At 35.1% G+C, this 12,958-nt stretch overlaps 1 protein-coding gene across 1 annotated transcript; it reads right to left on the bottom strand.

Annotated features, from left to right (window-relative positions):
- Positions 1-1,790: 1,790 nt before the first annotated feature.
- LOC117312108 (keratin-associated protein 19-7-like) lies at positions 1,791-3,490 on the bottom strand. The gene is made up of 2 exons (XM_033855242.1): positions 3,477-3,490; positions 1,791-1,920 (listed from the first exon to the last, which is right to left on the bottom strand). Exons 1-2 carry the CDS (start codon positions 3,488-3,490, stop codon positions 1,791-1,793), a joined length of 144 nt encoding a protein of 47 aa, XP_033711133.1.
- Between the last annotated feature and the right edge of the window lie 9,468 nt (positions 3,491-12,958).

Here is a 12,958-nt window from a genome sequence, read left to right as displayed (position 1 = left end):
GTATTAATATTTTTATCAGATAATTCCAATATCAATCCTGATGTTCCATTGTTTGCCTTTCCTCACTCAAATTGTGAGTTTTCTGGTTCTTAGTATGATGAGTGACTTTGTGTTCTGAATATTTTTGATATTATGAGACTTGGATCCTATTTCAAATCTCTCTCTTTTTAAAGCAAGCAGTACACTTGTGAGATAACAAGGGTTGGTCGTGCATGTCTGTTTCACTTCTTGTTGGACTCACTGAAACCATCCTGCTAAAAGTGAAGTGCTAACTCACACTGCCCTCTTGCTGCAGGTGGGTAGAGTTGAAGGTTAATACCCATGTCTGCCCCAGGGTACCTAACCGAGCTGCCCCATTGCTTCCAAGTGGAGGTTGTAAGCCCAGCTCCCCACTGGAGCCTGCTAATACCACAATCAATGTGAATAATCGGCTTTTTGCTGATTATAGGTGCACATAATCATCTCAGTGTTAATTTGATGAGTGAGAGACTGCTACAGCAACATAAATCGCACTGCTTAGAAACTCACAGTTCTCTCAGATATCTCATTCGGCAGAGAATGTATAAATTGACAAAAATGTCATAGCATAAAAAGCCATTGAAATTCTGGAGATTGATAAATATATATAAGCAATTGAATTTGTCACATTTTTTTTAAAGAAAACAGTATGGAAATAGAATGAGAATTTTCATGATTGTTAGTCTCATCAATTAATTCATTCATTTAAAAACTGTTTATAAAGTGACTATACAGTTCTTATACTTGGAGACCATTTTTTCAGGTGTTGAACTATGTGATTTACTCTTTTGTATTCTAGTATAATATTTTGTCACACTCATGCCGTGAGGACTTTGCAGTTGCAAAAGACTATTAGGGAAATATTCATCTTTGCAGAAAAATGGACTGAAGTTATTTTAATGTATTCTTATTTTATGTGAAATTTTGAAACATAATGAAATTCAACTAAAAAATGGACTTCATTTAAAAGATGTGTTTTACTGAAATCTCATCAAATGGAATTATTTCTAATGCTGAATCTGTGGGAAAGGCAGCCTCAGTGGAAAAATATTTGAAGTGGAAAAAAGAAAACCAGTCCATACAGAAGCACAGCATTGAATGGTTCAATCCAAAAGTGCAGTGTCAGGAAAAATCTAAGAACAGAGACAACAGGATAGGATCATGGAAAATTAGGTTACCATTGGAAAAAGTATTACTAAGTAATTAAGATAATTATTTGTTACAATTTTAGCTTATGAAGGTAAGGTTTTAGCATGATCAAGGTGTCTATGATAGCAGTGGCTCTAGATACACATGAATGCACAGACCTATATTACTGTTTCCTAAGAAGAAATGATAATCAGATTTTTGACACTTCATTTTGGGAATGCAAATAACACGGTGTCTTCAGTCATAATCACCCAAAACTAATGGAGATGAAGAGGTGTAAATGAAAATAAAGCGATACTGGCAATGAGGATGTTGATTTTAAATTAAGTTAAATTTTTCTACCCATGAAAGCAATTGAATTAAACTGTACACAGAAGTAAAATGGAAATATAACTTTAAAAATTCTCTGTCATAACATATTTCAAATAACTTTAATCAACCAAGGTAAAACATCACAAATTTGAACTTAGGTCCCCCCCCCACCCCATACCATTACTGAGACTAGGATGGGTTGACCATTATCTGAAGAGAGACTAGAATTCCATGTGAAGATCCCTGGAAACATAGTCAGTGAATCACAGGAGAAGAAGTCCAGTAGTCCAAGCAGCAATAGAAGTTCCTCACTAGAGTCCATAGGGCCAGAATCTTCCACAGCAAGATGGGTGGCAGCAGCGGTGTCCATACCCACCATAGCCACAGCCATAGCCACAGCCCAGGCAGCCACAGCCATAACCCAGACCACCATAATAATTGCTGTAGAAGCATATAGTGTCAGGAGTGGGTGGATCAGTTGAGAAACAGGGAAACAGTGCCTTGGATTGAATGTGACCATCTGCACAGGACCTTTTACACACCTTCAGTAGTAGGTGGGCAAAACCACAGGCAGTGTTTATCACATATTTCACACTAATTGTCACTATAAAACTTTTGGAGTCTCTTGATTCTTAGGGTGAAATGAAGTCTTCATAACCAAGATTACTATGCTACAATGTTAGGATTCCTGCCATCACAGGAGTGACTTTTAAAAAGGTGTTTTCTCTGAAATTGAGTTACACGTAGTGAGGTAGATGGACCTAGAGTCTGTCATACAGAGTGAAGTAAGTCAGAAAGAAAAAAACAAATACCGTATGCTAACGCATATATATGGAATCTAAAATAAAGAAAATCATACTGATGAACCTAGTTGCAGGGCAGGAATAAAGAGGTAGACATAGAAAATGGACTTGAGGATATGGAGTGGGAGGGCGAAGCTGGGGCAAAGTGAGAGTAGCATCGACATATATACACTACCGAATGTAAGTAAAAGAGGTGGCTGGTGGGAAGTAGCAGCATAGCACAGAGAGATCAACTTGGTGCTTTGCGATGACCTAGAGGGGTGGGATAGGGAGGATGGGAAGGAGGCTCAAGAGGGAGGGGATATGGGGACATGTGTATGCATATGGCTGATTCGCTTTGTTGTGCAACAGAAACTAACACAGTATTGTGAAGCAACTATACTCCAATAAATATCTATTAAAAAAATAAAATTAAAAAGGAAACAAGGAAACAAATGACCTAACTAAAAAATGGGCAAAAGATCTGAAGGACACCTCACCAAAGAAGATAGGCAGATGAAAAGTAAGCATGTGAAAAAATGCTCAATGCATCTTATGTCATTAAGGAACTGCAAATTAAAACTACTACACACCTATTATAATGGCTAAAATCCAAAACACTGACAACACCAAATGATGGCAAGAATGTGAAGCAACAAGACGTCTCATTCATTGCTCGTGGGAATGAAAAATGGTACAGATACTTTGGAAGATAATTTGGCAGTTTCTTGTAAAACTAAACATACTCATATCATGTAACCTAGCAATTATGTTCCTTGGTATTTACTCAAATGATTTGAAAACATATGTCCACTCAAAATCCCGCACATGGATGTTTATAGAGGCTTTATTCATAATGGCAAAACATGCAAGCAACCAAGATGTCCTGCAATAGGTGAATGGGTAAACAAACTGTAATACATCCATACAATGGAATATTTTCAGCAATAAAATAAAATGAGCTATCAAGCCACGAGAAGACATGAGGGAACCTTAAATGCATATTACTAAAATAATCTGTAAAGGCTATGTACTGAATGATTCCAACTCTATGGCATTCTGAAAAAGGCAAAACTACAGAGCCAATAAAAATATCAGTGATTGCCAGTGCTGTGGGGGAGGGAAAGAAGGATGAATAGGTGAAGCACTAGGATATTTAGCACAGTGAACCTATCCTCTATGATACAGCAATGGTGAAGGCATATTATTATACACCTGTCAAAACTCATAGAATGCACAACACAATGTACACTAGTAAACTATGGTCTTTAGTTAATAATTGTGTATCACTATTGGCTCATCAATTCTAACAAATATACCACACTAATGCAAGAAATTAATAACAGCAGGTACTGGAGACAGGTAGATGAGGGTATATATGGGAACTCTCTTACTTTCTGCTAAATTTTTTTGTAAATCTAAAACTGATCAACAAGTACTCTATTCACTTTTTTAAAAGAAGCATTTGTTTATTTCAAAGCCTTTTCTCACTCTAGATTTGGTCTGTTGATAAATATTACCATATTACTTGAGATGACATAGGGGCACACAAGCATTCCTCTAAGTTGTGTTTTTTTGAATATTTGTTCTATCCAACTGTGGATTTCTTGAAATGTTTATATGTATTATAATATCCATATAGTTATCATAAATTATAACATTTACATATTTATTATAATTCTATTCTATTTAAAATTGCATATAATTATATACTTTATATTATAATTTATATATATATAAAATCTCATTATACAATCTGAAATTTTATATTGTTTTTAGTGGGTGTGTGGGCACCTTGAAAGGGAAATTACTTGATGTTGGAATTCTGCCAAATTCTCCACCTGTTCTCAGATGAAAGCATACCTTTTCTACTAGATGATATTTTCTACAAAATATTTTCCATGGACTGACTCAACTTGTTTTTATGCTCCTTAATAAGAAGAAAAACCTTTATTTGTGTATATTTTATAACACCCAGAGTGTGCATAAATCATAAAAGTAGAACTCGATGAATATCCAAAGCATACCTGTTTAATCAGTACTTAAAAATCATATAATACTAGCATCTCCGATGACTCTCCTTATGCCCCTTTCCATTCAGTACCAGTCCCTAAGTGTAACCATTCCTGATATCCAAAACCATGAATTTGTTCTGCCAGTTTTTGAAACTTATGCAAATCGAATCACACAAATAAGACTTTTAATCTGGCTTCTTTTGATTCACACTTTCTTTTTTTTTAATTCATACATTTTGTTTTTGTCTTAGTTCTCACTGTTGTATAAAATTTCAATGTGCAAATATACCACAATTTCTTTATCTCTACCCTTGATGGTCATTTGTATTGTTTTGAATTTTTAACAATATTTTACAAATAGTGCTGCCACAAACAATCTTGTACATGTCTCTTGGTATCCTTATGAGTATATCTGACAAGCTAATTATTGCTGTAAAAATGTTGCTTAAAAAAATCCTTTAAATCTCAGTGCTGTATAACTTTAATATTTATGTCTTGTTAATGTGTTTGTAGGTCAGCTGGGATTTGGCCAACATAATGTGGTTTTGGCTCAGATTGTTTGCTGGTTTCAAGCCTTCCCCATTCCTCTCTCATTCTCCCTGGACTGGCAGCTACTGGGGGCATCTTCTCCAGGCGAAAAGGGTAAAGCACAAAGAAAGCTTAGACATGCATGCATATACCATGTTCAAGGCACGTCTCCAACATCCCACTGGCCAATGCAAATAGCATGGTTAAACCCAAAGGAAAGGATCAGGAAAATATGCTCTGTTCATAGTAAAGCCAGACTGAGTGACATTTGTAGACAACCTTAAAAGGGAAGGAATGGATAATCCTGCCCTAAAGGTGAGAAAGGAAAGAACATATTATGCAGAATAATAATCTAACCCAGGGATCCACAAAGTCTTGATCACCATCTGCTTTGGTAAAGTTTTATTGGAAAACGCCCACATCCATTCATTTGTGTATGGTCTATGGCTGTTTTCATGTTACAATGACAGAGTTGAGTAGTGGAACATATATCATATGGCCTGAAAAATCTGAAATATTTTACTCTTTACAGAAGAAGTTTTCCTAGCCCTATTAATCTATCCAAATAGGCGTATCAATTTGGAATATACCTAGAACCAGAATTGCTGAGTTATAAAAGAGACCACCAAATAGTTTTCCGAAATTTTATCTTTCATCTGCAGTTTTTCCACTACTCGCTTTGCATTTTTCCTCTTCAGCTTAATTGACTTATTACACTCTATTGAAATATGTTTCTTTTACTTCTTTCCTAATAAATCTAGGACCTTAGAGTTAGTTATTTTTATATTCAATCTTTTACAGTATACTTGCCATGTAGCTCATTTTCTAGATATTTAAATCTCTAAAGAAATTATTATTAACAGTTGTGCACAATCAATATTTATTTATATTTTTCTATTCATTTTATTTTTGTGTGTGTCCATGTTTTTGTCTGGATCTTTTTCCTTCTGCCTAAACAACTCTATTATTTTTTATAATTAATATTTGATAAAAATAAATTTTCTTACTATTTATTTGTCCAGAAACTTTTATTTTTATTTTTTTTTGTAAGAGACTGCATGAGATTCTAAATAGCTATTTTTAATCCATCCTTCCTTAAAATATCATCACATTTTCCTTTGGCTTCCTTTGTTTCTGTTGAAGATTCTATTTACTGATACATTTTCCGGGTATTTTGTCTGTTTCTCTAGCTATTCTGATTTTAACTTTGCATTTAATTTTCAGCTCTTGGGTTATGCCGATGTGATTTTAATTGTACTTTTCCCTCTTGGCAGTGCAGAGCTTTTAGAATATATGCTTTGGTATCGTTCATCGGTTTTGGAAAATTATGGATTACTTTTTCTCCAAAAATGGCTTCTGCTTTATTTTTTTCTTCTTCAGCTGAACTTCAATTACATGAAGGTTTTACTGTTTCATGAGGTCTGACATGTTCTTTATACTCTCTTCTGTATATAACATTACAAGTTTTCCATCTTTACTTCACTCGAATAGTTTTCATCAACCTGTCTTGAAGTTTACTAACTCAGATTTCCTGTAACTAGTCTATTGAGTTCTTAATAGCATGCCTTTGCTTTCTTTTTAAGATCTAGAATTTAAAATGGATTGTTTGGTGAATCTGTGCAATTATACCACATATTTTGCAACTTTCCATTAAGTTTCTTGTATGAATTAATTATGACTGTTTTAAAATTTCTCATTTCCAAATCTAATATGTGGTTCACCTTCTGGTCACCTTATGTTTTGGTTGATTCTTTTGTGTTGTTAAATAGCAATCCATGAGCTCAGCATTTTGTATAAAAATTGTAGATGATCCAGAATGATATTGCATTTCACCACAGAGAGTATTTTTTTTTTTAATTTTGTCCTGGCTATTAGGAGAAATCTGGTGGGCTTAATCCAAACAAAGAGTAACATAAAATGAGGTGCCTGGAATTTTAGTAAGGGCTTGTCTACCTCTGTTTAGCTTCAGGCTAAAGGAGTATTCCTTTAAATCTTTCAGTTAAGGGTATTTCTTCTTGAAAATTCCTGAACTGTATTGACTATTTTTTCATCACTTTAATATGGACAAAAAAATTCTATCTGATTTTCAAGTGCACCTGCTTGGTATCTTAGGAAATTGACCTTTGCAACTTCAGAATTTGGAAAATATCTCAAGGAGAAATGTGGCTGTGTGTTAAGCTCAGGGTTCTACCAGTACATTTTTATCAGAATCTATGTGTCCAATTGCATTTTGCCAGTCTTGGAAAAAAAAGAAAGGGTACCTAAAATTCTGCTTGTTATTTTTCCCCTCAGAAGTCTCTTGCCTTGCATCTAGAATCAAGAACTGAAGAATTTTCAGCTCACTTTTTCAGAGTTTCTACATATTCAGAATATTGGTCCCTTTATTCTTGGTTTTCTTTTGCTTTGTTTGTTTTTCACCAGCTCTCCATTGTGCTTGATGCCGCTAGTTTGAGTTTCCAAAGTAAAACAGAACTACTTCAAATGTGGAAAATGAATTTGATTCTGGAGAAAGTTGATATGTAGAGGCATATATATTTGATAAAGGCCAGACTCCTAGGTAAACATGAAATAATCTAATATTAATTTGATACTGAGAAAATATCTCATTGTTTTGAAGAATTTATCTTGTTATACACATTATATGATTTTTTTCTCAAATACTTATCATAAATTGGAATATTTTAAAGTACTATTTGGCCACCATGTTGGTAAGGTAGAATGTGATTATTAGTTCTGACAGTTTAAATTTGAATGCCTATGCTCATTCTACAGGGAAAAAATTTTTTTTATTTGAGAAACATTTCATAGAGGCAGAACTCAAGCTGATATAATCCAACCATCAGTGTTGCAAGAGACAAAAAACTTACAAATACATGCGAGTTTTTTTTTTTGAAGATGTTGGGGGTAGGAGTTTATTAATTAATTTATTTATTTTTGCTGTGTTGGGTCTTCGTTTCTGTGCGAAGGCTTTCTCTAGTCGTGGCAAACAGGGGCCACTCTTCATCACGGTGCATGAGCCTCTCACTATCGTGGCCTCTCTTGTTGCGGAGCCCAGGCTCCAGACGCACAGGCTCAGTAGTTGTGGCTCATGGGCCTAGTTGCTCTATGGCATGTGGGATCCTCCCAGACCAGGGCTCGAACCCGTGTCCCCTGCATTAGCAGGAAGATTCTCAACCACTGTGCCACCAGGGAAGACCCTACATGTGAGTTTTAATGCCCTGATGTGTATTAAATAGTTTTAATACAACTATTATAAAAAATAGCCATTTACAAAACTTAGAGTATAAGCTAACAGATATGGTAGAAGAAATTCTAGAGACATATATAAAAATGAACTTATTATGGACATTGTTGGAAAACACTGATATTTTTACCCTCTTCCTTTTTAGGTATATAGTGACCACAAAAGAGAATCAAGTGGGATTTAGCCCAGGGATGCAAGAATTCTTCAATATACACAAATCAATCAATGTGATACACCACGTTAATAAATTAAGGAATAAAAACCATATGATCATCTCAATAGATGCAGAAAAAGCTTTTGACAAAATTCAACACCTATTTATGATAAAAACTCTCCAAAAAATGGACATAGAGGGAACCTACCTCAACATAAAAAAGGTCATATATGACAAACCTACAGCAAACATCATACTCAGTGGTGAAAAACTGAAAGCATTTCCAGTAAGATCAGGAACGAGACAAAGAAAGATGTCCACTCTTGCCACTCTTATTCAAATAGTTTTGGAAGTCCTAGCCACAGCAATCAGAGAAGAAAAAGAAATAAAAGGAATACAAATTGGAAAAGAAGAAGTAAAACTGTCACTGTTTGCAGATGACATGATATTATACACAGAAAATCCTAAAGATGCCACCAGAAAACTACTAGAACCAATCAATGACTTTGGTAAGGTTGCAGGATACAAAATGAATGCACAGAAATCTCTTGCATTCCTATACACCAACAATGAAAAATTAGAAAGAGAAATAAAGGAAACAATCCCATTTACCATTGCAACAAAGAGAATAAAATACCTAAGAATAAACCTGCCTAAGGGGGAGAAAGACTTGTACTCAGAAAACTATAAAACACTGGTGAAAGAAATCAAAAATGACATAAACAGATGGAGAGATATACCATGTTCTTGGATTGGAAGAATTAATATTCTGAAAATGACTATACTACTGAAATTATCTACAGATTCAGTGCAATCCCTATCAAACTACCAATGGCATTCTTCACATAATTAGAATAAAAAATTTTTCAATTCATATGGAAACATAAAAGACCCCGAATAGCCAAAGCAATCTTGAGAAAGAAAAACGGAGCTGGAGGAATCAGGCTCCCTGACTTCAAACAATACCACAAAGCTACAGTAATCAAGAAAATATGGTACTGGCACAAAAATAGAAACATAGATCAATGGTACAGGATAGAATGTCCAGAGACAAACCCATGCACATATGGTCTCCTAATTTATGACAAAGGAGGCAAGAACATACAATGGAGAAAAGACAGCCTCTTCCATAAGTGGTGCTGGGAAAACTGGACAGCTGCATGTAAAAGAATGAAATTAGAACACTCCCAAACACCATACACAAAAATAAACTCCAAATGTATTAGGGACCTAAATGTAAGACCAGACACCATAAAACTCTCAGAGGAAAAGATAGGCAGAACACTCTATGACATAAACCACAACAAGATCTTTTTTAACCCACCACCTAGAGTAATGGAAAGAAAAACAAAAATAAACAAATGGGACTTAATTAAACATAAAATCTTTTGCACAACAAAGGAAATCATAAACAAGACAAAAAGACAACCCTCAGAATGGGAGAAAATGTTTGCAAATGAAACAATGGACAAAGGATTAATCTCCAAAATATACAAAGAGCTCATGGAGCTCAATATCAAAAAAATGAACAATCCAGTTAAAAAATAGGCAGAAGACTTAGATAGACATTTCAAGGAAGACATACAGATGACCAAGAGGCACATGAAAAGATGCTCAACATCATTAATTATTAGAGAAATGCAAGTCAAAACTACAATGAGGGGGCTTCCCTGGTGGCGCAGTGGTTGAGAGTCCGCCTGCCGATGCAGGGGACACAGGTTCGTGCCCCGGTCCGGGAAGATCCCACATGCCGTGGAGCGGCTGGGCCCTGAGCCATGGCTGCTGAGCCTGCGCGTCCGGAGCCTGTGCTCTGCAATGGGAGAGGCCACAACAGTGAGAGGCCCGCGTACCGCAAAAAAAAAAAAAAAAAAAAAACTACAATGAGTTATCACCTCACACTGGTCAGAATGGCCATTCTCAAAATCTAGAAACAATAAATGCTTGAAAGGGTGTGGTGAAAAGGGAACACTCCTGCACTGTTGGTGGAAATGTAAATTGATACAACCACTATGGAGAACAGTATGGAGGTTCCTTAAAAAACTAAAAATAAAACTACCATATAACCCAGCAATTCCACTACTGGGGATATACCATGAGAAAACCATAATTCAAAAAGAGACATGCACCACAATGTTCATTGCAGCTGTATTTACAATAGCCAGGACATGGAACCAACCTAAATTTCCATTGACAGATGAATGGATAAAGAAGATGTGGTACATATATACAATGGAATATTACTCAGCCATAAAAAGAAACAAAATTGAGTTATTTGTAGTGAGGTGAATGGACCTAGAGTCTGTCATACAGAGTGAAGTAAGTCAGAAAGAGAAAAACAAATACAATATGCTAAGAAGTATATGCGGAATCTAAAGAAAAAGAAAAAAAATGTACTGATGAACCTAGCTGCAGGGCAGGAAGACATAGAGAATGGAATTGAGGACACGGAGTGGATGGGGGAAGCTGGCGCGAAGTGAGAGTAGCATTGACATACATGTACTACCGAATGTAAAATAGCTAGTGGGAAGAAGTAGCATGGCACAGGAAGATCAGCTCGGTGCTACGCGTTGACCTAGAGGTGTGGGATAGGGAGGGTGGGAGAGAGGCTCAAGAGGGAGGGGATAACAGAAACTACAGATAACAGAAACTAACACAGTATTGTGAAGCAATTTTACTCTAATAAAGATCTATTAAGAAAAAAAAAAGAGAATTCTTTCTCTCTCTCATTCTCTCTTGCTCCCTCACCACAACCACACACATGTGAATAATCACACACAAATACACAAACATGCATGTTAAACTGAAGAAGACAATTCAGTATAAATGTAACAAAGCAATATTTTTCTATGAAATACAGTTTATTTAGTAATACATACATATTTTAAAGTAAAATTTATAATCAAATTTAATTAAAATTTTCATAGCATTATAAAAGTGATACAATATCCAAGGAAAAATTTTTCCATAAACTATGATACAATCCAATAGATAATAATGAATCAAAATGAGCATGCTGAATTTTATTTATTTACCTCAGTTTATTATAAAGTTAGTATTTCTGATGACATTTTAAAATTTCTTATGCAAAGGAAATCTGGAGATAGTGACAGTAGAACAGGAAGATATAGCCAACAGCCTAAATATTCTTTAGGAGAGGTCATAGGATGAGTATCTTCCACAGGACAATGGGCAACAGAGGATGTAACCATAGCTACAATAACCAGAGCCATAGCCACAGTCATAGCCACAGCCCAGGCAACTGTAACCATAACTCAGACACCATAATAGTTGCCATAGTAACACATGGTGTTGGGAGTGGGAGGTTCAACTGAAGAACGAGAGGTAGGTGTCTTTAGTCTGAATGTCACCATCTGCCAAGTGCCTTTTATACCCACTCACTGATGGGTGGGGAAAACCACAGGCAATGTAGCATCCTGTATCTCACTAATTTACTTCAGACATCATAAATATCTTGATTTAGTGGCAAAATGTGTCCTCTTAACTGAGATGATTTGCCCCTACTCCAGGATTCCATGGTCAATTTATGGACCTTTAAAATGGAACTCTTGTTCTATTTTAAATGCTATGTCTCACTCATATTTATTTAGTTGAATAAATACGCCCTGATTACATGGCATGATGTAAAATATGAAAATAAATATCCTATTTTTTGTTTTGTTTTCATTCCTCCATAAGAAGAAGGGTTTTAAAATAAATCTTGTCTAGAGAAACATGCTTCCTGAATCTTGCTCATGAAAGATAGATATAATATATATTCATAAACTCTTGTAAAACACTTCCTTCTAATTCAATATAACTAGTTATTGGTTATGTTGCTGGCAATAAGGTGGCAAGTTACTATGGTATATAAACGTATTTGGCATTTATATATGAACTTCTCCTTTAGTATGTATTACTTTGGTCTTTCCAGAAAATGTATGAATGTTTTACGGGCAGAAACTGTGTATATTTTATGCTTCCTTTTGTTCTCATATATGAAGGTGCTGTAGATGTATCTGTAAAACATACCAAGGTTAAGTTTGGTGCTCCGTCTTCAACTCTTATATCTTTTCAGCTAGGGCTCATTTTTGCTTTTACAGATGCCCTAGATTTGCAGTAGTGAATGTCTTGAAAAAGTGTGTGGACAGTATCAGGGAAGTCAAGAGATTCATGCACTCATTCTTCATTCCTTCAATTTTCAGCTGATGGGTGAAGTATTGATGGACATAGGAAGCCCCAATCATGGACAGAGTAAACTAGCACATAGCAGAGACTATTTCTCTTTTTTTTTTCCTTTTTAGTTTTAAATATTTAATTCATTTTATTAAAATATAATCTACTTAAAACAAATTAGATCTATTTGAGTACAGTTAAATGAGTTTTGACAAAGATATTAATATAAATTATGTATCTTCAATCAAAATATAGCTATTAGGAAATTTCATAATGGGGAGAGAAGCTTCCTCTCTGATTTTATAGTTGCTGAACACATATTTCCTCTGACCCCACAAACACTGACCGTTATGTAGTGTATCTTCAAACGTTGAAAGTAGTCATGGGTGTATGGATATGATGAAAAACCCAGCTTTCCCTCATGCTTCTAATTTAGATTATATTAAACTTCAGAGAGAAATAGGTTTTCAGCATCTTTCAACCAGTCAATTTTTATTTCTTTGTTAGTAACTCTGTGTCAACCATTTTTAAGACATATTACGTAACACCTATTATTGTTCCTGTGTCTCCTTTTATCACTGGC

Source organism: Tursiops truncatus, chromosome 4 (genome assembly GCF_011762595.2).
Source record: "Tursiops truncatus isolate mTurTru1 chromosome 4, mTurTru1.mat.Y, whole genome shotgun sequence".
NCBI lineage: Eukaryota > Metazoa > Chordata > Mammalia > Artiodactyla > Delphinidae > Tursiops > Tursiops truncatus.
The sequence above is the reverse complement of the archived record's forward strand: the minus strand, read 5'-3'. Positions and strand labels throughout refer to the sequence as shown.